This window comes from Petaurus breviceps, unplaced genomic scaffold (genome assembly GCF_028583685.1).
Source record: "Petaurus breviceps papuanus isolate PSGF00001 unplaced genomic scaffold, PetGlider_PUasm1.0 37, whole genome shotgun sequence".
Taxonomy (NCBI): domain Eukaryota; kingdom Metazoa; phylum Chordata; class Mammalia; order Diprotodontia; family Petauridae; genus Petaurus; species Petaurus breviceps.
The window spans coordinates 57,693,896-57,720,807 of NW_027186296.1; the positions used below are offsets into that span (position 1 = coordinate 57,693,896).

Consider the following 26,912-nt stretch of genomic DNA (forward strand, 5'->3'; position numbering starts at 1 on the left):
TCCTTTGTAAGAGTGACTTTCAAGAACTATCCTGCCATCCTTTGCTCTTACATGGGACTTTCAGATCCTTAAGAGGAAGATATTTGATGTGTTGTTCAGTCTTTTCAGTCATAAATGACTCTTGACTCCATTTGGGATTTTTCTTGACAAAGATATTGGAGTGCTTTCCTATTTCTTTCTTCAGCTCATTCAACAGATAGAGATAAATAGGGTTAAGGTCTGAGGCCACAGTGAACTCTGGTCTTCCTGACTCCAGGCCTGGAGTTCTATTGACTACACCTCTTAGCTGTACATACTTGATAACCTGTTTTATTATTTGCAAGTAAAATTTTGAAACAAAGAAACAAAAAGGAAAGGAATAACTCTCCCTCCTGGGTTCTAGTATCACATTTCTTCCAATTGCTCATATGGAAATTTAAATTGGATATCTTGTAGACACTTTTCAATTCAGCCAAATTAAGCCTTCTTGCTATTTCTCATAGGCCATCCCATTTCCTATCACTGCCTTTACAAAATCTTTCCCCATTCATAGAATACACTATTCCCTCCTCACTATTTTTGAAACTTCTAATTTCTTTCAAAACTTAGCTCAAGTAGCACCTTCCATATAAAGTCTTTCCTGATTCTATCAGTTACTAATGCATCCTGTCAAAAATTACTCTGTACTTAATTTTGTATATATGTTTGTAAGAATAAGGGGCAACAGGATGTCATTCAAAAAGAACTGGCCTCGAAGCCAGGAAGTCCTGGTTTCAAGTCCTGCCTCTGACACATACTGGTTCTATGACCTTGAGCAAGTCACTTAATATCTCAGTTCTTTAGGCAATTCTAGATTATAAATTGCAGAGATGGTGTTAACCTGCATTGCTAGGACAAACCATTGCTTCAGTCCCTATTTCTATTCCTTTTGGGTGTATATGTCTTCTCTGATAGAATGGCAGCTCTTTAAGGATTGGGAAATTGACTTCTTAGCCTTGTATTCCCTATTACCAGACACATGAAAAGTGCTTAATAACTGTTGACTGACCCTATTCATTGCTTACAAATGGACACTTATCTGTAAAAGGGGGACCGCTGGTTTTCTTACAGTAAATCTGTTTAATCTTCACAACTGGCCAACCTTTCTTTTCTTGAATAACTGTAATGTCACACTTACCCACGTGGTCAGATCAACTAGATACTTTTGTTTTTTTTTTCCCCACAGGGTTCTCTAAATGGGAGGGCTCCAAAGAATATGAGAGTTTATTTTGTGAACTCTCCTAGGATTCACTGTGATGTACCGCCACGTTTAACCTCAGATGGAACCACAGGCAATTTGTAGATCCTTTCTTGGGGTACATTCTACAATATATCAAAGGAACTGGAATTGAGATTTAAAAAAATATCATCTAAACTTTCTTGTAAATTAGGATACCAAATGGATTGCTTATTACACTCAAGAACACCCTTTTCACTTGATAGAAAAAGCTATTTTTCATTAAATAAATAAAACATTGTTAAATCAATAAATTAATGCCTCCTCCCTCACCATCTTTGGATCAGCCTATGGACTGACTGGTACTAGACATGAGTTCAATCTAGGCTGAGAGACCCAAATGGTAGGTACTACTGATGAAGCTTCTATAAAGAACTCTTTACTATTTCAATCCTGGATTCCTTCTGTTTGAAGGAACATCCATGGAAACCAAAATTGCTGCCCCTAAACTGACCTTTGCTTAGTCATCATGGAACATAAGTATGTGGAGGGTAAGGGCTGTTTGTTTATGCATACATATATAAATATACACATGATTTACTTTATAGAGTTTATTTTGTATAAGACATGACTGTCTCTGTCTCCATCCAAGAATTTATGTTTAGTAAATTTCCAAAAGAAACTCATAAAATTGTCTTATCTATAGAGTGATCCCCAGCTATAGACTCTATATCACTACCTATCTATCCCACAGGGTTATTAGGAGGAAAGTACTTTGAAAACCTGAAAGCACTATATAAAAGTGAATTATTCTTCTTATCATTATGGTGAAGTTGTTCTAGTATATATTATACATGTCATGATTAAATTTTATATGCTACACATTCTGTCTGTGGTATAGATGGACATATCAGATAAGACACTGGAACTGGGGAGGGTTTTTATTTTAATTGATCAAAGGCAGGAAATAAGTAAAATAACTCATTCTTTATGGCCACCATCACATCAGTTCTATTTGCAAATTAACTTAGCATTAAAAACATAGCAACCCTCATAATTTACCTACTCCCTTAAAATCTCAAACCCCTTTAGGATTGGAATGCCTGAGGCAGTGCTCAGGGTGGAAAGAGCAAAGAGTCTAGCAACAAAAGATGTGGGTTTAATTAGGTTCTGGTCCTACCATTTATAAAGTATTTGATCTTGATGGTCACTTAATCTTTCTGAGCCTCAATTTTCTCATCTGTAAAATTGATATAATAGTGCTTATACTTTCTACCTATCTGAATATTGTGATGATCCCATGATAGCATGTAAAACTCCTGGTTAAAAAAAGTATTATGTAAATGTCAGCTATTTTTACTCTGTTAATGAATCATCATGAAACTTACTCTAAGAAGTTAGTACAAAGTAATATAATAGATAAATTTGATTAAGACCCTATCTTTCAAAGAATGCTTTTATTATAAACTTCCCTAGCTCATCACATTTTTCCACTGCCATTAGATCACAAAGAAGGTGGAAAAGCAATGACACCAATAGACCAAAAGAGAAATAAATATTAATGAATAAATGAAAGTATACTGTACCTGAGAAATCTGCAGCTAAGAGATCTAATGCCTTTAAAACTTTCACTTGTAAAATGCCTACGTCCTTCATATCTTTCAGGGAGTTCTGTAAGCACTGGGAAGAAAAAAGGAATTAAGTGAGTACAAAAATAGTTCATTGATATACTCTTTAAATGGCATTTCAATCTTATGGAAGAACGTTTTCATTTTATCTTCCCTTTTATACCCTTAAAGAAGAGCTGCAAAAAATGCAGGTAAAATCAACTAAACCCATTAAGAAAATGGACCCATTAACAAAATAGGCATTCATATCTGCTACATAAAATGCAAATGGTTGAGCATTAATCACCTGCATCTTCAAAATGAAACCATTATGACCGCATAAGATCTCTCTTTAACGTCATTCCCTGGTGATACTGGACATACTCTCCCTCTTTCAACAAAGGCAAATGTTTACAAAGTTACAGATAGTATTTCTTTTTCTTTGCTAAAACAACTCTGAACTTCCCTGAAAGTTCCCATTATTCTGATCCCACAAATGTAAACATATAGACATGAATAGTGGAACTTGGTCTCTGAACAGGCATTCCTACCAATGGAAATTCAGTTCAATTCAATAAACATTTATTATGTGCCTACTGCATGTAAGGCATGAGACTAGGCTGTGGGGATATAAATAACCTAAAATAGCCCCAAAAGTAATTGAGTTTAAATTCTACTAAGGAGATACATGGAATCCACTTTTTAAGCAATTCAAAAATCAGAAGTTAAGTATTTTTTTCAGTAGTGTTTAATGAAAATTTTCTTTTCCCTTCAATTTTTATGAATTAAATCTTCAATCGTCATTTGTTAATCATTACTGTGAATGAGAGTACTATTAGTTTTACATTTTTATCACTGCTTCTTAAACAGTGACACCTTGATTAATTGACATATGGATAAGCAGAACCTTTCAAACCACCAGGACTTAAATGATTGTGGCAAATGACTTTGCCATACTCTAAAGACCCTAAACTGAAAAAACTGCCCATTTATCTCTTCACAGTAGAAGAAAGATATTTGCTGAAAAATGGAAAATAGCTGTCATTTACAGCCATGAATGAAATTTAACAAGCTGAGAAACTGTGGACTGAAGACTTGTCATGCTTAAGTAAATACAATTAACTCTTTATCTAAAATGAGAAAATTAGGCTAGTACTCATTAAATTACACATTTGTAAAAAAAAATCTGTAAAGGTAATAGAAAAGATTAGTTTTTAACTAGCGAGCTTTGGGGTAGAAGGGAAGAGAAAGAATGGATTAAGATTCAAATTTAGAAAATTCTACTAGTTAGTGAGCAAGAGAAACTTCAAGTTATATATATATGCTTTTTGGAGGGTAATTGGGGTTAAGTGACTTGCCCAAGGTCATACAGCTAGTAAATGTTAAGTGTCTGAGGCTGCATTTGAACCCAGGTTCTCCTGACTTCAGGGCCGGTGCTCTACTCACTGTGCCACCTAGCCACCCCATCAAGTTATATTTTTAATACTGCCTCTTAGACCTGATAATTTTAATCAAGTAACTCAATTATTCTTTAGAACCACCTCTAGCTTCTTAAGTATCTGATGTCACTGAAAAAGTAACTGTGATTTTTCATGGACTTCTGAAAATGTTATATCCTAACATTGTCCTAATACTCTAAGTTTATTTTTCTTAAAAAAAGTCATCAAATATATTAACTTTGAACTTTCACAGATCTTCTTAAAAGTATTTTTAAAAGACTTATAATTGGTTAAGTTCTATATTTCCATAGAAATATAATGAAGAGGGGCAGCAGTAGATAGAGCACCAGCCCTAGAGTCAGGAGGATGTGAGTTTAATCAGTCCTCAGACACTTACTAGCTGTGTGACCCTGGGCAAGTCATGTAACCCTGTCTCCAAAAGGAAAAAAAGGAAAAGTAAAAGAAATATAACTAAGAGATTAGTTAATGTATTTAGGCACATGAGAGCGAGTTTAGAGTACATCAGGTCTTTTCATCTACATTGATGGGCATCTCATTGTATATATGAAGAGATTAACCTGCAGTTATAACACACCATTCCTTAATCATGCCCATTAACTGAGGAGTTACTAGGGTCAATGTAACTTTAGATGTATAAAGTTAACTTATAGAATAAGAATGTAGAGTAGTGGCTCATAGACAATAAAATCAGGTAACAAAAACCATTCATTTAAAAAAGTGACCATTTAGATTAATATAGATATACTATAATATACTATATTGAAAAATTATATACTGATAATTGCTGATATCATACCATATAGCCATAAGGAGTAAAAATTCACAAGGACTGCATATATTTTTTCAAATATTCATGAGTACATCATCAGTAACTTTCAAAGAGATAAATGAAACATATGATTACAACTGCATTTGTAAATATTCTAAGGTAAAGTTTACTCCTACAATCCACAAAACTATTTTGTATGATACCTACATAAAACCTAAGACTGGAAAACACCTTTTCTCTTAAAAACATCAAACCACATATTATAAGCAAGCAAAATGGCATCTCATTTTACCTGCTTATCAACTGTGCTAACTCCTCTTTTATGAGGCAAACAATTACACTCTGGACAAAGATTCCTTTTTAATGATGGTTTTAATCATAAATATTATGGTTTTTTTTTTTAGTTTAAAAGAAAAGTGACATATCACTCCAGAACACTCACATAGCGTTGGGAAATCTGTTTTCTTTCACTGGGGTCTGCCAAGGGGCAGACACAGAGATCAGAGACAGAGACACCTGAACAGGGTGTAAGTGTGATCAGTATGAGCAATGAGCCAAGACGGTTCTCCAGCGGCAGCTCTAAACAATTGTCTTGCTTGAGTGGGAGGGCTGCAATATCCACTTTACACCTATAACATTTTAGTGAATCAAAAAGAAAGGGGAAAGGGGTGATTAACTCATGGTTCCTTTAGAACATTCAAAAGCAACTGATTTTTATTTTAAAATCACACTGCTGCATAGGCCAGTCTCTTTTAGAAACCTCACAAAGTCTGGGTTCCGATTTATTGCTCCATTTCCCTGAAGGGTAGTGAAGGTTGCAGGTGTTCCCCAGGCTCGTAATACACATTGCTGGTCTGACACACTTTAAAATTAAGACTAGGAAGAGGTAGAAAGAACAAGGAAGACAGAGAAAAGAAATAAGGGTCTAGCAATTGGGGAGAAATAAGGAGAGCTTAATCCTCGCACAAAAAAAAAAATTAACCTGGATGAAGTCAATTGGACAAATGAAACCAGTTTCAAAGGTTGGGCATTATTAATCTGGGCTCCTCTCCAGGCTTAGTCTTTTACAAGTAAATAGAACAAAGGATAATGGTTTTAAAAAGAGAACAAGAGAAATACAAAGAGATGGTTAATGGAGAAACCATTTTCTGCCAGATTAATGCCAACTGGCAAGTTTTTATTTAAAGAAAACTTGTTAAGATGTTTCTTAATAGGCAAAAATTCCACAGGGTTCCCCCAGGTGGGTTTCTTCTGGATAAATGGGGCATGAAGTGCTGTTGATTGATCCCATTTCAGTTGTACTGCTGGCAGAGTTTGTACCCATCTGCTATAAATTGCATGTTTTCTGCCTCTTAACAGCCAATTTTCTGGGAATGTTGAAAACCTCAAACACATTTAAATACAGAAGCAAACACACAGAAAAGAGACTGAGGTGCTAAAGCATTTATGTGCTTTTGCCTCTGAAAACACTCCAGGTTGGCCTGGACCCCACTTGATTTGTTTACATACGGTGCTACTACTGCGAGGGTTAAGCCTTGAGAAAATGTTAGGTACCTGGTACAATAATGTGTAGCTTTTTTCCATGCTCTGTTCTTCCCGTAGCTGCTAATGAAAATGAATATTAAAGGTTTCAGAGCAGGACCATGTACAAGCATATAGCATTGATGGTCAAATGGTTTGATGTCTTATTTTCCCTTATCACCAATCTTTATATGTAGGCAGATAATGTTAAATATTGGTAACATGTAAGTATATTTAAAGAATGTAAAATTTTCAGTCAGGTGGTATGTAATATAAAGCTGCAGTTTAGTCATTTCTGAGAGAAAACATTCAAACTTTTTTTCCTCAAAAGAAAGTATTTTTTTAGCTCATCTTCACTTCTGCATGCATATAAAGATTTATATTCCTGTACATTCTCTTTTAAGAAATCAACTTCCTGTTTAAAAAATGAAACTGTAGGTGGGTATCGGGAGTGAGGAAAAACAGCTTTCTGTAATGACATATCAACATGCATTTATTAAGCACTTAGTACACAGCAGGTACCAAGTTAGATGATAAAGATGCAAAGACAAAAATATACAATGATATTGTTAGGAGCAACAAGTGTTAGGTTTCTGAGGTTAAATTTGTTGTTTTAGAAACCACCAAAAGTTAATCAGAATCAGTGCTGCTGATTAAAGTGAGTGGTCAGGCTGGAATTACACACTGATTTTGGTTTTTAAAAAACAAATATGACTTCCGAGGGATTCATTCATTCATTGATTCATACATTCGACAACATTAAGAACCTACATGCCAGGCACTATCAGGTCCTGGGAGTGCAAAGACACAGCAAAGTAGCTTTTGCCCTAAAGAAGCTCATGTTCTATATACATAATAAGGCATTAATTAAGCACCTACTATATGCCAAGCACTGTGCTAAATGCTAAGGATACAAAGAAAGAGAAAGGACCATTCCTGCTTTTAAGGAGCTTAATAAGGGAGATAATATGCAAACAATACTCAAGATATGCATAGACTAAAATGAAGATATTCAAAAGAGGGAATGTGCTAGCATTAAGGGGGATAAGGAAAGCCTTCTTGTAGAAGATGGGATTTTAGTTGGCACTTCATGGAAGCCAAAGAAACCAGGGGCAGAGATGAGGAGGGAAAGAATTCCAGGTATGAAGGAGAGTCAGTGAAATTTCCTGCAGTCTGGAGATGGAGTCTCTTTGAATATTACATAGTTATCGACATACATGGGAATATTAGACTCTCAAGATATACAGCTGTAACTATCTAGTTATAAGTATCTATAGAACGCTTTACATAGATACTTGTAACTACATTCATGTATATATATAACTATATATAATATACACAAAATTATATATGTATGTGAATATGTATATTCATGTATATATTATACATATATTTACACATTTACACACACATACATGTGTTGTATAATGTTATTTCTGAAAAGTAGTCCTAATAACTAGGGTAAGAGAGACAAATAAGGATAGGTTTTCTGAAGAAGATATCACTCGAATTAAATTTCCAAGGAAGTTACAGATTCTAGGAGATAAAAAAGTGAATGTTTTCTAGGCCTGGGGACTAGCATAGGCAAAGGCACAGAAAAGGGAGATGGATTGTTGTGTATTGTGAACATCAAGCATATTATTTGGATTGAATGTAGAATCTGGGAAAGGTAATTAATTTCAAGAAGCCTGAAAAGGTAGTTTTGAGCCAGGTTGTAAAAGTTTTTCAAATGCCCAATTGAAGAATTTATATTTGATCCTAGAGTCAAGAGGGAACACTGGACCTTTTTATATAGAGATTTGAAGGTTGTATGAAGAATTGATGGGAGAAGGGAGAGATTGAATGCTGAATCTCTAATTAAAAGGCCATTGTAATAATTTAGGTGAGAGATGATGAGAACCTGAACTAAAGTATGTGAGTGTAGAGAAGGGAATAAAAGAGAGATTTTCTGGTGATGGAACCAATGCTAATCGGCAACTGATTATACTTAGTAATTTTAGAACATAAGTAAAAAACAGAAAATACCAAAATGTTTTAAGTAGTGCCATGACTATCAAAAGCATATAACCCCCTAGGGTCGATAAACTATTTGGTTATGTCCAACTCTTCATAATCCTGTGGACCACAGCATACCATTACTGTCCATGGGCATTTCTTGGCGAGCATAGAGGAGTGGGTTTGTCATTTGCTTCTACAGTAGATTAAGGTAAATATAGGCTAAGTGATTTGCCCAGGGTCCCACAGCTAGTAAGTGTCGGAGGTCCATATTTGAACTCAGGTCTTCCTGACTCCAGGTTCATCCACTGAGCTACCTAGCTTCTTCCAGTGCCCAGTTACCATCTGATAACCAGAAAGATGAAGAGCTTCAAGATCACACCATATAAGGATCATCTGAAGGAATAAGAAATGTTTATCATGTAGGATAAAACATTTAGATGGGATATAATCACTGCCTTCAAGTATCTGAAGGGCTGCCATATGAAAGACAAATTAGACTTTAATGCATGACTCCTAAGAGCAGAACTAAGAGTAATGGTCTGATGTAAAGAAAAAAAAATCTTTGTAACAATTAGAGCTCTCCAAAAGTGGAATAGGCTGCATTGGTATGTAGTGAATTCCCTGTCACTAGAAGCTTTTTCAAATAAAAGTTAGGCATGTATAGAGATGAAATTCTTGTGTAGGTATATACTATTAGAATAGAAGGCCCCTGATGTCCCTTCTAACTCAGATTCCGTGATACTGTAAAGACATATATTCACACACATATACACATACATCAATTAAACATAGGAGCTTTGATATATTGGTTTACAAAAATCATTCTCATAATTGTATTGGCTCCCAGTAAATCAATGCAGAACCTACTGGAATAGATTCATAACAACACAAAATATTTTGCCATGACCATCAATACCATTGTGACCAATACCATTAATACCAAATAAAGTGTATTTACTCAGTTCTTGACATGCATTTGTACAGATGACCTAGAGTTTGTTCATCAGTCTGTGTATCTTGGATATACAAAAATGCAAGAGCTGGACGCAGAGTTGAATGGAAAGAGAAGAGCAGACTGAATTGGCTTTAGGAATTTACAAATCCCCCTTAATGACTTCAAAGAAATAAGTATTTGAAATAAACAATTTGTAAAATAAATTGTATATTGCTTTTAAGATATTCCATAGTAAACAGACCTCTTGATTTTTTTATTCCACTATGAAATTTATCAGCTTTATGTTTTAATGTATTTCTTAAGATAATGTAATTGAAGACTTAAGCCTTCACTTTATGATGAAATGAAAAAAAATCTGTAAATTTTAAATATTATTGTGAAAAATAAGTCTTTGATAGTGGCAGGGCTGAAGTTTTCAGTACTAATGGCATGGGGAGACTGTGTATTCATTTTTATTTGAGCAGTGAATTTTTCCACTAAACTGAATGAAATGGCCAAATTGACTTGTTTTTAAATCAGGTAGGCAAAATTTTGTCAAATGTGTCTTTTGCATATGTACTATAATTCATGAAAAGTAATCATTAGTTAACTCTATTAGACCAAAAGTCATTCTAACAGAAAAGCTCATGAAAAAATTTAAGCAACTCTTCACTAAAAATGGAAAACCTTAATGTGGCTCTATAAACATACATTAATCATATAGTCCATGCCAAGCTATATGCTGGGGATATGATGAAAAAAATGCAAGTAGTCCTGACTTCAAGGTCTTTACCTTCTGTTGGTTTGGCTAGGTTAGTTGAACCTAGCTATGTACATTTTTAAAAATCTTGTAAAAATAACTTTCTTTAAAATAAAGAAGTAGGGCATGAGAAGAAAAAATGTGTTTCTTAATCAAATAATATCATAACAGATATAAGTACAAATTTACTACCCCCAAGCATCAATTTTTATTTATAAATAAAAGGGCTCTTCCATGGACCAACTTTTTTTTTCCTACTCCTATCTACCCTCTGTTTAGGCAGGTCTTCCTAGGATAAACATTTTGAGTGATCCACAATACACATGACCTAAAGGGATATCAACTTAATACATCCTGTAGACAAACCTCCCCATGCTCCAAATCTTCCCTGTCAACCTGATCATGAATTATTCCAGTTTATTTAAACATCTTAAGAATTCACAGAAGAACTGGAACTCACTGGACAAATTAGAGGAGGGGGAACCAGAATGAATTCAGCCTAGAGCATTGCAGTTATCTTCATGTGAAGCAGAAAAATGTTAACTACCAGAAGGTGAAAGGTGGACACCCAAGACAGGGCACTAACTAGGTACTCTGAAGCACTAACCAAAGTAAAAGACTACTTTGTAGGTTATTTTTTTTTCAATATTTTATACACTATTCTTGCTTGACAGAGAGTGGGTAGATACTGTAATATTTATCAGAGGCTTCACATGAAATTCAAAGAAAATCTTGTCTTCCTTTTCTAAATAATATCTTGATTTAATGTCATTTTAATTTATCTTAGGTTGATTTTTCTAATGAGAATTTGATATTTCTATATTCTATGACTGATTAAATGTTTTTTTTCATATTCATTCACTATGATGTATTGGCTTCTGCTCTATCATCCTGCTCCCTTTTCCTTGAAATCTAGTTAGGTTTAAAGTAGGTTTCATGCCTTACTATTAATATAGAGAATACATTAATATCTATGGATTTGTAATACATATGAACATGAAATGTGAGAAGCTGGCCGTTTAAATAGAAACACTTCTAATAAAGAATAGTGGGCTAAAACCTACAAAAATATATTGAGGCTGAGAAACCTTAATGAAAATCATTTTTAACTTAAAAGCATTGAGGAAAAATTCTTTTGCTTCTCCCATTTTCTAGCACTAGTTCAGATCCTGATATAAATTAAAACACTTTTTACGTTCTATTTTTTTAAACAAGTGTCTAGCCTAACGCCTAGCACATAGTAAGTGTTTAATATATACTTTTTACTTGATCTACTTTAGGTATTCTTAACATGGAGTCCATGGAACCTAAAGGATTGTGTGGTTAGTTTTTTATAGGATCCTTGAATTAATAAATGTTTGTTTCCTTCCTTCTTAATGTAAATATGTACTTTTACTCTTGATATGTCATTGGAAGATTCCAATATCAGTGGGAAATTGTCACAAAATACTGGACTACTATAGTCCATATTAGTATGTTAGATTTACTTAGCAAAAAAAAAAGTTGAGTAATGTTCATATAAATTCTGCAATTTTTTCATTAAAACATTTTTAAAATGATGTGACACGAAGCAAAATGTAGTGGATTCGAGGCAATAAACTTAATCTCTAAATCCAACTTTGGCTAATTTTATATGTGTCTTAGGGTAAGTCATTTTACTACTTTAGGTTGTCTGTTATAAGCACTGGAATAAATGATCTCTAAATGTTTCATTCAATTCTACAATTTTATGAATCTATTAACCTGACAAAGATGGCAGGGTCCTAAATATAAATATTTTCTGTATCTAGTAAGCATTTAAGATGCCCACTTCAGCCCATTTGCAGTCCACATGCTGATACAGCATTGCTACTGCCCTCCCATTCTCTCCTCTCCATTAATTCTACTGCATCTTAATGCTTTAATTCAATGCATAATTTTACCATATCAGTCAGCCAAACCTGCCCAAGTTTTACTTGTCATGATAGCTTTTAACCTCTTTTTCATTACCATAATTCTATGTTTTATATTGCAGACTGGTCAGCTTTTAACTTAAATGTAGGAGACAGAAAACAGTGCAATAGTTTTAAAAGCTGTAAATCTCAGGGGCTAAGGGGAAAAAAAAACAGGAGGAAAACTATGAATGTGTCAAGTCTGGCTGTAAAATCAGATCAACGACACTGGGCCCAATTTGTCTGTCCAAAGGAACTCTCTTGCCCAGATTCCCTACCAGCTCTGAGCCACTAACAAACCCCTCCAGTGAAGTAAACTGCCAGAATGTCAGATCAACTTTATGTGACAAAGTCTGGAACTGAGTAGTGTCTAAGAAAGAGCTGTAGAAAGTGGTCTGTGCATTATCATTCGAGGATTTTCCAGATCAAATTAATCTAGAAATTCTATAATGATTCTATTCCAGTTATCTTTATGAAACTATTTAATTTTGAATAATAACAGTAAAATTAAATACAAATGCTAGTATGAACCAAAATTAACAAAAATTAAATACAATGCTAGTATGAACCAGAGATTCCTTCTAAAATATGGAACAAAAAGGGTCATTCTATATCCAGATTATTATCACTTGATTTGAAAATTTAAACAGTGTCCAACTAAAACTTCCTTCATAGCCACCATTATCTCACATGCCTCACAAAAGGAAGGAAGTAGCCTCAACTCTGACATATTTGTTGACTCTTCATTTTATAATTTCTACTCTCCCTTCAAGGATACTAAATAGAAGCCAAAGTTCACTGGTACTATATCTTTACAAACTGAAAGAACTTTCTATATTGCCTGAGATTCAGGTGTACTCAACCTTTTTATATTAAGGGTCCACATATAATCTTTTGAAGTTACTCATGAGAAGTGGAAGGTATTGTACTAATTAACAGAGGCAGCATGGTCCAGTAGAAAGAGAGCTTGATTTGGAATCAACAGCAATAGCAACAACTGCCCTTCCAGATAGTTGAATAGATAAAAATCTAGTGGGTAGAAGTGGTGAAATATTGGTGAGGGTTTAATAAAAAAAATTATTTTTCTATTCTTTGGTATAAGCAGGATTTTAAAATTCAGAGAATATCAAAGTCAGAGGAGAGGCACAAAATAGAGCAGAAAAAAACAACATATGTATATTAATTGAAAATATAAAAGATTGTGATTATTTGCACTAAGAAAACAAAGGCTGAGGAAAATAAGTCTATAACTATGTGACTATGGTGAGCAGCTAGCAATGTTTAGGCTATGGTATGAAGAAACTGGCTTAAAATGCAGTAAAAAGGATGAAATATTTATTAAAGGAAGTAAACCCAAGTATCAAAAAACTGTGGTTATTTGTTTTAAATAAAAGTAGGTATGTAAAGTAGTCCAACATAGGAAAAAAAAATAACAAGCCTGAGAGAAGATGCACAGCCATATTCACTACTGAAGTTTTGGTATGGAAAATTTTCTCAGAAAGAATACATCTTGATTTAAGTAAGTAGCTACCAAGTTTTCTACTTCCCCAAAAGGTCATTTCTTATTGATTCTTTCCATTTCTTAGGAGACATCTGAAACATCTTGTTTTAACAAATTATTACTGTGAAGAACATTTTTTCATCAGGTTATTTTCCATACAGTTAGAAAATAATATGCACCCAAATTTTCTCTCCCTTCACCTTATTCTCTCTCTGTCTCTGTCTCTCTCTCACTCTGTCTCTGAGTCTCTCTTTCTCTCTCTCTGCCTCTGTCTGTCTCTCTCTGTCTCTCCTTCTCTGTCTCTCTCTCTTTATTTCCCTGTTTCTCACTCCCTCCCCCTCCTGTAATTTGCTAATAGAAAATGTTTTTTTTTAATGGCAAAAAAAAGCAGTAAGTCTAGATGGCAAAGAATCTAGAAAATCAGAGTGATTTGCACACTCCTAACAAACTGATGGTTCCGAAGTGTAAAAAACCAGAAATCAGTTGAGAGTAGGATTTGGCCCCACCTGGAAGTTCAATGGTGATCTGTGCACTTTGACCAGCTCCCAAGAGAGAACTTTGTTATCTCCTGTACCCCAGGAGAGGAAAAAGGAAAAGGATGCAAAAAATATCCTTTAAAGCCCATGGAGAGGAAGGCCAGACTGATCACTAGTGCAGGTATATTTCTAAGTTACAAACAGGAAATATCTAGAATAATAAATGCATGCCCAAATGACAAAACTTGAAGCAAAAAGGCATATCTTAAAATACATAGTTCTACATGGAGAAACAAATTTGGGTGGAAAATCACTTCCTATTGCGTAAAGGAAATAAAACCTCACAATGATATCTGAAACATAAGAACATTTCAGTTTACATATATTAAAAATCCACTCATTTATCACCAATAATGGTCAAATGAAATTTTAGACAGAGATATCTGAGCAACATCCTCACAACACAGGACAGAGCAGTCTGTGACAAAGACTGCTGGTGTTGCCAATGCCTGGGTTTCTCAGACGTGCATGATTCAGAGGTGCCTTACAACTTTCTGACATGTTCAGTTGGACATGCAGTAAAAATTGAAAGGTGGGACAAGGGAAAGGAGGGAACAGCCAAGAAAATGAGATAAAGTTTATGTTGTCCCTATGAGTGGAAAAAAAGGATGTTATTCACCATATGGATAGTACCCATAAAACTTGTATTAAAACTAGCTAATGACATGGGTTATTTCCCTACCATCGTTCATGAATGTGCCCCAGCCAGGCCCAGCAGTGAAACAATAACAGTGAAACAATAATAATTCCATTAGGATGTACAGAGATTTCTAGGAGCCCCAAGAGCAAGCTTGCCAAGGCTAGGAGACACACAAAAAAGTTTTAGAAAAGTACAGTAGTATAGAAAGAAATACTCTACTCTTTCCTAAGACTTCATCCATGCCAGAGTCAAAAAAGGCAAGATCCCATAGAGGACAAAGGTCAAGTTTTTTCAACACATTGTTTCCTAAAGGTCCGACTGTTAAAGTGAATAGAATAGGGGAAGCAGCAAAAAAAAAGTACAAATGTAGGTCTCCATGGTTTCCTTTTACACTTTCATTGAAAAGTTTTGTTGCCTGAAGGAGCAGTAATCTATGGAAAATTATATTTGTTTCAGAAGTCTCCTGTTTATTCCTTTCCTTTTGTTTTAAATAATATTAAAAGTAAATACATTGTGTTATATGTCTCCTTCATTCTTACCACCAGCACCCCCCCCCAAATATGCAGTGTCCTCTTGAATAGAGCAAAGTGACCATTAAATAAAATGCAAAGAGGGTGCTTAGGCATGTACTTTCTAGCAGAGTAGTCACAGTCAGTGGTTTAGTAGGCTATCACTGCTTGGTTTGTCAAGGAAAGTACATCTCACACCCCCCAAATTTGTAAAACCATCTTCTAACTACAAACTGCATGCAAACACACATCTTTCATGTCATTTTTGGCATTATTTATATATGTAAGACTTACGTCCCCAAACGTTCCTCATGCTTTTTGTAATCCTTTCCCCACACCTCAATGTCCAATATGCCCATCCTGTCAGAGAAGTAGTGAAAATCAAACTGTTCCCTCCACTGAGGATTTGCACTCTTACACAGTGTCTAGAAAACATGCAGTTATAGTATTTATTTTCTTAAAACTTTATTAATCTCTATAGTATTCATACATCAATTTTATCAATTAAACATAAGGACTATGAGAGAAAATAGCAATATGATATGCAAAAATGTATTTTGAAAAAATTAAAAATAACACATTAAAGAGTATTAGAGGATTTCTTTAATAAAAAAATTAAACTCTTCACAGATGCTTTCTGCAGCTATGAGTGGAACAAATTATCTTCAAAAGGAGAAAGAATATGATTCCTTATCATATCTATATTGTACATAAATATATTATAGTTATTGTTAAGAATAGATAGTTCATGTCAATACAACTTTATATAGACTATGTAATAAGAATGTTAGAACATAATATAGATAAATTTCACAAATAGGGGATGGATGATATAATTGTTCTGATAATCACACACTAAAATATTAACATCCATTGCCATGGCCCATCAGTAAGTGCTCTAAATTGAGCATAGTGATTTTTTAAAATGCAAATAAAAGTATTCTGAAAAGATTTTTCAGCTATCTAGCATCTGTTAGATACATTAAAGCATTTGAAAATATTGTCTGTCACCAGAAACTCAGGACATATACATGGTCAGTGATTTTTTCAATTGAAGTTACTGAATAGTTAACAGGCTAGCCAAGGATCAGAATGGGAAGAAAATTCTTACAATCTGCTGCCACAGGGCATGTTATAACAGGTCAGTTGCCAGTTTCTGGACAGTAAGAGGCTAAAACTAAGGCCTGATTGTGAACTCTAGCATTATAAAAATAAAGGAAATCTGACAAGTAATAAAGACAGCTTAAAAACTTCTTTTAAAGCAGTAAACATTTATCTTCAATCTCCTACTTTAACTGAGCTACATATATACATTTTGATTCATTAGAAGTATTTTCATTATTTTATTCTATGAATTTATACTATGAATTGAGCTTATAAGAGTGACAAATTGAAACACTAACCATCAGATTATAAAGAGTTGAGCAGACCTGCAGTAGTACCCATTATTTCATGCCCAAACTGTATTGTGTATTATCCTTGAATAGCAAAAACACTCAGCAGCACTGAGCCTCAGCTGCAGCCAACACCACTTAAAATAATTTAAGCCGTTTTTTCACATTAGGGTTGATATATCAAATCACAGAATTTCGGAAACAGAAAAAACCTATTAGACCACAAATTAAGTGCAGAATTCCCCAGAGGGAGAAAGCACAAGATAGTTAACTAATACTACACTTCACCTTAGTCAAAAGGGCTAAATGAGGTTAGTGATGAATCATTTTCTTATAAATCCTTTGCATGACCCACTTGGGACTGACTCAATGAATCTTAATACAGAGGATAGACTAAATTTGGTTGCACTAGCTGGTTCTGTCAGAATTTACACTTGTAAATGAAAGTAGAGAATGGAGGAAATCATGTGAATAATTGCATTATTTAAATATTTTATTTAACATCTTTAATCAACTCTTTGGATATTTCTAGCAAAGGAAGGAATATTTTTTTTCTAAACCCTGTGGTTTCAATCCTGCACTACAGTTTTTAGATATAGAAATTATTAAGTAGTTGGTATTGCTCTAAAAATGACACAGTAGTGAAAATGATATTGCTACAGGTTCACATATGTTTCCTTGAATCTATCTGGAATTTATGTATTTATATTCTACAACTTTATGTGATATATTATACATGGAAAAGATAGATTACTTTGAAATAATGCCAGTGAATTTTACATATAAATGTAAATTTATATTATTATCATAAAAATAAAATGAGTATTTGATGGTGAAAATAAGTTGAGAAATCTGGCAAGTAAGCTAAAATACATTTCAACTTCTCCAAAAATATTTTTGACATTTGAGTTAATCAAGAATAAAATAGCACAAAATTTTTAAAAAGAATAAAATAGCAAGGAACAACAGGATTGTTGGGAAAAATAGATCACTATCTTTGATTCACATGCAAACAAAGCAAAGAGATCAAAGGGCATGGATTTAAAAAAAATCTGGCATGATATGCAATCATTTCAATAAAAAATACAATGTACTATAGTAGTGATTTTCCCCCTACACCCATGGAAATACTATGGGATCTTCCTGAAGATTATTATGACTAGGCTTGTCAGTAATAAATAAATAAATTGAAGACTTATAAGAAAAAGAAGTACCAGAATCTCCATGCATTAGAATGAATATATGTATAGACACATAGATACATATACACACATATATAATATCACTGGCTTTTTTCAAAATAATTTATAAAATAACATTATTTGTCATGGATATTTCATAAAATGAACAGGCCTTCATATTTCTTGAATGATATAGAAAAATATATTTCAAAATGAATGTAGTCACTACAGTTATTTTTAAATACACAAAAGCAATTGTTTCTATTATTAGCAGAACCTTGAAGAAAAGTTAGGATTGGGCAAGAAAAGAAGCAGGAAAGTCACTTTAATACTCTTCAAAGTACTTATTTCCTAATAAAATTGATGACACTTACCTTGCTCTTATATTTCTGATCCCCTAGTTTTAATTGGACAAATATCTCTGTTATGCTTCCTCCAGAGATATTCTTCCCCTCCAATAAAGTAATACTAATAATTCCATTCCAGAGTTGGTTCTTCTTCAAGGATTCTGAAAGTCGCAGGTTACGTATCAAAGAGGACTAAAAAGAAAAGAAAAAATATATGTATCAGTTACTAAAATCTCATGATAATTCTATAGATCTGATTTCAGAATTTAACTTTGAAACTTTGTTACTTCATATAAAGACATTAACAGCAAGCAACAGAATTTTAAGATAGCATTTTCTATAATGAATTCTAATGGTGAGAGACATTGTGTCATAATGTTAAAAGAGTTGACCTCAGAGCCAGTAAGACCTGGGTTCAGGTCAACTGATGAGTTGGTAAATGTTTAACAACTGGCATACCAGGAAAAAACAAAAGTATATATGATATACTTTTTCGTTTAATTTGAATCATTAATATTTTATCCATTATGTTCTTAAGTCTCTCTGTGTATATACAATTAAAAAAAACAAATAAATTAAGCCTGAATTGTAGTGTTTGCTGATAAATGACCTGGAAATGCTCATACAGAAAATTTAACAATCAGCTCTTAAGAGCAGTAGGAGCTGGCACCAACCAACACACCCCTGGTTCAAGGATACCTCCCACTAGGTGTCACCTATGACAAGCCATTCAATCTTTAAATCCTTTAGTCAACCTCCTAAGAATAAGAGTTACAAAGAATGTGGCCTCACTATTATGCATCAGTGGAAAGAGTTCTTTTACTTGGGAGTTCCCTATATCAATCCATTCTTAACCATATTCTAATTTTAGTGACCAGAGACAAGCATTGGTTTACCTGGTTTTGCACTGGGACTATCACTTACCAGAGCAGCTAAACCTTGCCTTTAACCGTTTCAGTAGTAAGAAGAGAGGGAAAGGAATGATTGTGAAGAGTAGAATAAATATTAAGCATAGATTATCGAAAAACTTCAGTTAGTTTGAGATATTGACTTTGATTTTGGCTTTCATATTTCAGTTTGTCACTTGAACTCAACTTCCTTATGCTGCCACTGAAATGATCTCTTTTTAAGAATGAATCCTCAATAGCAGCAAGAGCTAACAATGCCCAAATCAATAAATGATGGCATTTTTTTGAGTCAAGGTCTCTCTTATCTCACCTAAGCTAAAAATCTAGCATACATTCTTTTTTTTTTTTTTTTAAGCTATCGGGGTTAAGTAACTTGCTCAAGGTTACACGGCCAGTTATTTCTGGGTGTGGTACTGAGTATCTGAGCCCAGATTTGATCCAGGTCATCCCAACACTGGAGCCGGAGCTCTTACTCACTGAGCCACCTGGCCGCCCCCTAGCATACATTCTTAGTCAGTCTGGTGGTTCCCTGATCCCCAAAGGCTCACTCACCATAATGGCGCCAGACTTTTTCTTCTTTCCTTCTTTTTTTTATTTCCTTGCTTCCTTCCCTTTCTTTTCTTCCATCCTTCCTACCTTCTTTCTTTCCTTCTTTTCTTTCTATCAGATTGACTTTAGTACTACCACAGCTTAGAACTCTCAAACTCAAGTGGTCCACCAGCCTCAGCCTCCCAGTAGTAAGGAGTATAGGCATATGCATGCCACCTAGCAGTAGTCTTCTTAGCGACAGACAAATACCATGGCATGAAAGAGGTGGCAATAAATGCTAAGGATAACTAAGATACACAGAAATATTTGTCTAAATGTCTGTATCATTAGGTTACATGGAGATATCTGAATGATATTTATTTCAAAATTGAAAAAAAAATCCCAGGTTCACTTGAGAATTTAGATCTTTTGTTTTATGTTTTTTGAATGGGGGGAGGGGGGAAGCAGAAAAATTTAAATGGCATCAAGGATCCAAGTTAATGGATGAATTCTTAACTTGGCTTGTTCATTCTTGTCATCTGTGCAATATATCTTCTGGAATCATTTAGACAAAGATTCACTCAGACAGCAGTTAGTCACAATTTACCAGAACAAATGGTATGTCAGCACCATATTAATTATCTAGTGGTTTACCTCATCCAATACAAGTCACTTTCCTATCCTTAATTAGATGAAGCAACAATGCAAACACAGGATGTTTGGTCTATTCTTTTATGACAACCTTGAAAATGAAACACTACAGAAAAATTGCATGAATCTTTCTTTTCTTACCCCAATATAGTCAAAGGCTATAGTTTGAAGGCTGTTGAAAAGAAAGACATATACTTCTGCTACAAGAAAATGAGTAATTCCTTTAAAGACTGAAATTTAGAATTAGGTTGTGACACATTCAGTAATAAAGGTTTATAAGATGCATAAACACAAATGTCTTTACACTTACTTATTAAGGCAAATATAAGCCAGTGTATTCTATATACAGGTTAATATACTTCCCTTTAAATCATTATTTGACTTATTAGAGACACAGGCTGAAACCTCCTACCTTTAAAAAGAAAATGAGATTTTGATTCATAAATCCAGCTGCATTTTTTTTTTAAGTTTGACTCGCAGGCCAAAAAGCTAAAGCATGACTGTTCCCATGGACATACTTCAAAGTCCCGGCAGATATATTCCTCCCTAAACACTGCAACTATTTCAAAATCCTTTTTATAAAAAAGGGAGTAATGTCCACAAGGGATCAAAGGGCATCCTACAGTCTGGCAATTGCCTAAGAAAAATGGCAGTACTTCCATGAAATATGCCCTAAAATAATTTTGCGGCTTGGTATGTCCTAATTTCAAATTGGATGTTTATCTTGGAAAGGCTTCTATCTAACTTGTCCATAAAACAGCTCCACTTAGCTCTATGAGCCCTGTGAAAATGGAATCCAAAGCTGGTTATTAAAGGGGCCTAGAGATTGCTTCCATATGGCAGAACAGCATGGGAGTGGAGGGCTAAGGCCTACAGCAGGCGTTGCTTGGCTTGAGCTCCCGATCTATCCATGGACACTCGTTGCATTACACCATAACATCTGGATTATTGCTTGTAATGTCCCTGGGAAATATCCACTTCCCATCAAAGCCTTTATCTATCTCAGTCGTACTTTGAACATTTTAGTATTTAACACAGTCATGTTTGATGTGATGTACTTGCTTCATCCAGTCCAATTTTTTTCTTTTTCTTTCTTTTTTTCTTTTTTTCCCATAGACAGGGTGGGGGAGGACATATTTATTGCATGGTTCACAAAGTGAAAAGAGACTAGCATTTTTTCCACTCAGCTATTTTTTCCTCCAAAATATCTATGAAAAACTATCAAATAGTTCTCTTCAAAATTAAGTTTCATTTTGTAATCCCTTTATTCTGTTGGTGTGTGTTATATACATAAAGGCTTCTTAATAACTTCCACATTTATTTTATAAAGCTGAGAGTTGGAGAGGTGTATCTATCTTCTAAGGGCAATAAGTCTTTCTTTGAGGTCGGCCGAGGTCTGAACCATTGTGTGTGCTGCTCTGCCGGTCTATGATCTCAGAGTGCTGTAGCGCTAACCTCTAGCACTCCCTTTCTCCCAGCAATAAATCATCTCATCTCCTCTAATTCACTTGGCTGTACAACTAAGATTCCTGAGTCTCTGCTTGAGCTTATGTGCACAATTAGCTATTCTAACAGAGTTGGAATGTGAAGAAAAAAAGGGAAGTGACCTATCAAAAGGAAAGTCTGTTCCACCTGAACTATGGAAAACCTTCGTTCTGATCCTAACTTCCTAGCTCACTTCACAAAAGCACTTCAGTTAATATGGATTCATTTTCTCCTCCCAATCAGCTTATTAAAATCATACACTAATCTATTTTATGTTTCTCCACCAACCCCTCCATATTACACTGTACTTATTTTATTATCTTTAACTTGAACCATGTAACTTTATATAAATGGAGAAATCAGACAGTATCATAAGAACTATCTACACGTGAGAAAATAATCTGCCACTTAAAATATATAAATAAAAATGAATGTACATTAAGTTGGTTATTATTGCAACTCTTTATTTTCAGAGTAATTTGATATGGCATTTGTCTTTTCCAGTATTAACCTCATGAAACAGCTCATCTGTTTTTCTAATCTATTTGTAATGCAAATAGAAATGGATATATACACTGCTTTCAAGAAGGTACTATCATACTTCAGTATTTATGAGTACAGACCAACATGGCAGAGTGGGTAGGAAGTTCTGGACTAGTACTCAGGAAATCTAAGCTATATTTCCACATTTGTCACTAAGTACTTACGGATAAGATTTTCTTATCTATGAGTATGAGTTAATTAATCTCTAAAATTCCTTACAATTCTAAAATTTTCTGACTCTGTAATAAAGGATAAGAGAATCTTATTAAAGATACTTCTATTGAAATAAATCATGTTTTAAAACTTTAGAACAAAAAAATATAATATGAAGGGACTCCCATTGTTGATGTGTAAAATGGAATGGGGTTGAAGTTATAGCATGGAGCATTAGTCACTGGTGTTACCAAAGAGTTGCAGAAGGAGAGAACAATAGAGGGGCAGTGAAATATAATAGAAACACATACCATACTTACTAAAATCCCTGCTTTATCTGAGGCAAGTCATGATCTCTCTAAGTCTTAGGTTCCTCAATTATAAAATGAAAATAATAATTTCTTCTCTCCTTACCTCACAGGGTTTTAAGAATTATAATATAAAATGAACAGCAAAATGAATAGCAAAATGCCACATTAACATAAATTTATGATGATGATGATCATCATCATCATCATCATCTTCCCTCCATTGAAATATTCTTCTGTCTCATGACACGGAAGTGGGTTCTAAACATTTATGCCATGTGTTAGATGCTACCAAATTGGGTAAGATTCAGATACCTTGACAAATTATCTATCTGTTGTCCAGACTAGCTAAGTTCATAAAGGCTTATCATGAGGCTGTCTACTAGATGACAAAGTTTTGTACAAAAGGAACCTCATAGATCATGTACTAAGTCATAGAGGGGTTGTGAGATGTACTGATGGAAGAAGTACCCATAACAAAGAAACCACAAGCCTTTGAAGTATAAATGCTATTACAATTAATCTGATAACACAGCTAGTAAGTGCCAGTTTCCTAGAACATGACTCTCTTTGTAGTACTTTTCTAGTATTCTAGTATTTTCCCATGACATTATACTACCCCTAAAAGCTGGGCGATACCAAACTGGACTAGGAAGCATTCCAATATAGTACCACAAGTGACAATACAATCCAAATTAATTTATATATTTCATTAATGCTATGCCAGTTAAACTACAAAGGGGATATTTTACAGAATTCAGTAACGAAATTCATTAGGACAAATAAAAGTTTTAAAATACGAATGGAAATAATGAAAAAAAAAATAGCAATGAAGCAAGAATAGCGTTACAGATCTCAAATCATATTATAAAGAAGACTTCATCAAAATTGTTACTTCTTAAAATACAAAAAGATCACCAAATCAGTTACTAGAGAAGGAAGAATCAAAAATATCTGAACTTAGTAATCCCTGAACATATATTGTCTGGGGAATTTGCCAAGAATTTCTTGAAAAACTTGAACACAGTCTGGCAGAAATTAGGTTTAGACCAACAGCTTGAACTATACTACAATAAATTCTAGATAATGTGACCTGAACATTAAAAACTGTACTATTAAAAAAGTGGAGGAGAATCAAATCAGGTACCATTAATAGCTCTGGCTAGGTAGCAAATTCTTAACCAAACAAGGGATAGAGGTAATTACATAAGACAAAATTAAGAATTTCAGTGATGTGAAAGTGAAATGTTGTGGCACATGAATATAAGGGATTATTATTGTGCTGCAGGAACCAATTAATTATTAATACAGTAAAGCATGGGAAGATTTACATAAACTGATGTAAACTGAAGTAGCAGAGCCATGACAACAATATGTAAAGTCTACAACAATGTAAAAGGAAAATATCAAGAACAAAAAGAGCAAAACTAAAAGCTTTAAAATTATAATGTCCAAACTTGACCCCAAAGAAGAGTTTAGTTTCCAGGGAGGATATTATGGGTGCTATGCACTTCAAAAATATCTGACTTCTTTGACATACTGGTTAATTTTTTTAAACTTTTTCCCCCTCTCTTCCTGCTCTTTGATTTAAGGCATTATTTTTTGAGGGCCAGAAGGTGAGAAGAGGGAAACACTAGGAAATTTGGATAATACTAGACAACAAAATATAGTAATAAAACTAAATTTGAAAAACAGTATTACTAAAAATGTATTTTTTTTGCAGGGGGAGGGCAGTGCAATTGGGGTTAAGTGACTTGCCCAAGGTCACATGGCTAGTAAGTGTTAAGTGTCTGAGGCCAAATTTGAATTCAGGTCCTCACTTCAGGGCCAGTGCTCTATTCACTGCGCTACCTAGCCTCCCCTAAAATTGTATTTCTTAAAAAAATATAGGGTAGGGGGGCAACTAGGTGGACCAGTAAATAGAGCACCAGCCCTAGAGTCAGGAGGACCTGAGTTCAAATCTGGCCTCAGACACTTAACACAAAAATTAGACTTGTGACCTTGGGCAAGTCACTTAACCCCAATTGCCCTACCTTCCCACCCTCAAAAACAAAGCAAAAAAAAATACGGGGTAGGGAATTTCATATGTTCATACATATTTGCTTTCCAACCATACAGTTATTAAATCTTGAAATTCGTAGAACAATAGATAAAGCTCAGGCCTAGGGATGCAATGGGAAGGCATAGAAGCCAGTATGAGTGGCAATCAGGGACTGGAAAATGAAGCCACCTTCTCCATTCATAGAACTACCATTTTAGTTCTAGTCTGTCATTATCACTTCTCCCTTAAATCATTGCAAAAGCCTTTTATTTTGTCTCCCAGTCTCATCTCTCCCCTCCCTAGTCCATCCTACACACTGCTGCCACAGAGATTTTCCTCACAATTTAAAACCATGTGACTTCACTACTCAGCCAACTCCAGAGGCTTCCCATTGATTCCAGGACAAAATATAAATCCCTCTGTTTAGTTTTTAAGGCCTCAACCTATCTTTTCAGCCTCACTGGACATTTCTTTCTCCTACTCCCCTGCATTCTTCCATCCAGCCAAACTAGCCTTCTCTCTGCTCCTCATAGAAGACACTCTATCTCTCAATTCCATACTTCTGAACTGGCCATCTCATATAAATGGAATACAATCCCACTTTAATTCCACTGCACAGAGTACCTTCTCTTCCTTTAAGACTCAGCCCAAGCACCATTTTCTACATGAAGTCTTTACTGATGCACTCAATGGCTAGTTGGAAGGATTAAATGAAATATCAAATACCATGTATTTAAATACTAAGTATAGTTTATATTTATTCACTTTATTTTTATATATGCACATGTTGTCTCTCTAATAGAATGTATGTTCATGCAAGGATGGATTGTTTTATTCTTTGTATTTATATCCCCATTGTCTAGCACATAGGAACTTAATAAATATATGATTGATTGTTTGATTGAAACATGCCAGGGGTTATCAACTCCAACATTAGAATTGTCCTCAGAGCTCTCTAAGGCATTTTTTTTGAAGGGTGAATGTGTTGATGAAAAGTTTAATAATATTCGAATTCAACTCTGATGTATAAAACATTTCCCCAAGTTCCTTTTAGCAACTAGGTAGCCAATGGAACAAAGAAGGTAAAAAAAATAGCTCTCTAGCAATATCTATCTCAGGAAAAATGTGAATATCAACCTATAAATGATTCCTATGATGATCATTAATCTAAAAGAGTTAAGGGAGAACATTCAGTTTATAAAATACTTCCCCAAAATACCCCTGTCCTGACTTTCATCATGCAAAACTACTATACCCTGTCAACAGCTTTTATGGAATGACATGAGGATATCCATGCTTCCATGGAACAGACCTCCAAAAGAGATAACACTAAACAGCTTCTTTAAATAGGAGGAAGCAAACTGTGTAGGCATAAATTCTCCTGGTTCCCATGTACTATATGGGAAATTTAGCTTTATTTTTTCCCCTTAAATGTAAGGATTTATGTGTAGTTCTGAAATTAAATTTTAAAATGAAGTCTAAGTAAAATAATTTGGTCAAACAAATATGCACACATTAGCTAAAAAAGTTTCATGTGGAATTCAATCTACTTAACTAGTGTCATCAGTAAGTCATTTCCTTAAAAAAAAGAAAAGAAAAGAAGACTGACATGCTCTAGTCTGCAGAGTATGTATCATAGTTCTTGGTCAAACTAAAGGCAAATGCTTAGTTACCACAAAATGAGTGGAGTATACAGAACACTAACTATATGTGGTTCGGCTCTCTTTTTATAATATTGATCTGGAGTTCAGAATTGTGTAAATGATGGTTTGTTTTTAGCTATTTCAATCAATCAACAAGCTGTAAGTGCCTACTATATGCCACACATGGGAATTACAAAGGTAAACATCAAATAGACCCTGCCCTCAAAGAACTCCCATTTTATCATTGGAAACTATATATATATATATATATATATATATATATATATATGTATATATATATGTATAAGCACAAACAAAATACATAAGAAATAAATAAATACAATGTAATTTGGGGGACAAGGCACTAGA

General features: G+C 34.3%; 1 protein-coding gene and 1 long non-coding RNA gene across 4 annotated transcripts in view; one reads left to right on the forward strand and one right to left on the reverse strand.

Moving 5' to 3' along the window:
* The window catches only part of LOC138169230 (uncharacterized), a 28,626-nt gene extending 27,282 nt beyond the window's left edge, over positions 1-1,344 (forward strand). Inside the window, exon 3 of the long non-coding RNA XR_011170297.1 lies at positions 1,205-1,344. This is a non-coding gene — a long non-coding RNA (uncharacterized lncRNA). The remainder of the gene's footprint in view (positions 1-1,204) is intronic.
* Positions 1-26,912, reverse strand: part of MCTP2 (multiple C2 and transmembrane domain containing 2) — a 268,641-nt gene that overhangs the window by 121,199 nt on the left and 120,530 nt on the right. For 2 of the 3 annotated variants that reach the window (XM_069098511.1, XM_069098510.1), the window contains exons 9-12: positions 18,311-18,475; positions 15,656-15,786; positions 5,474-5,660; positions 2,782-2,875 (exon numbers count right to left, since the gene is read on the reverse strand). In XM_069098511.1, coding sequence (XP_068954612.1) covers positions 2,782-2,875; positions 5,474-5,660; positions 15,656-15,786; positions 18,311-18,475 — 577 coding nt within the window. The remainder of the gene's footprint in view (positions 1-2,781; positions 2,876-5,473; positions 5,661-15,655; positions 15,787-18,310; positions 18,476-26,912) is intronic. The other variant, XM_069098512.1, reaches the window with a different exon arrangement.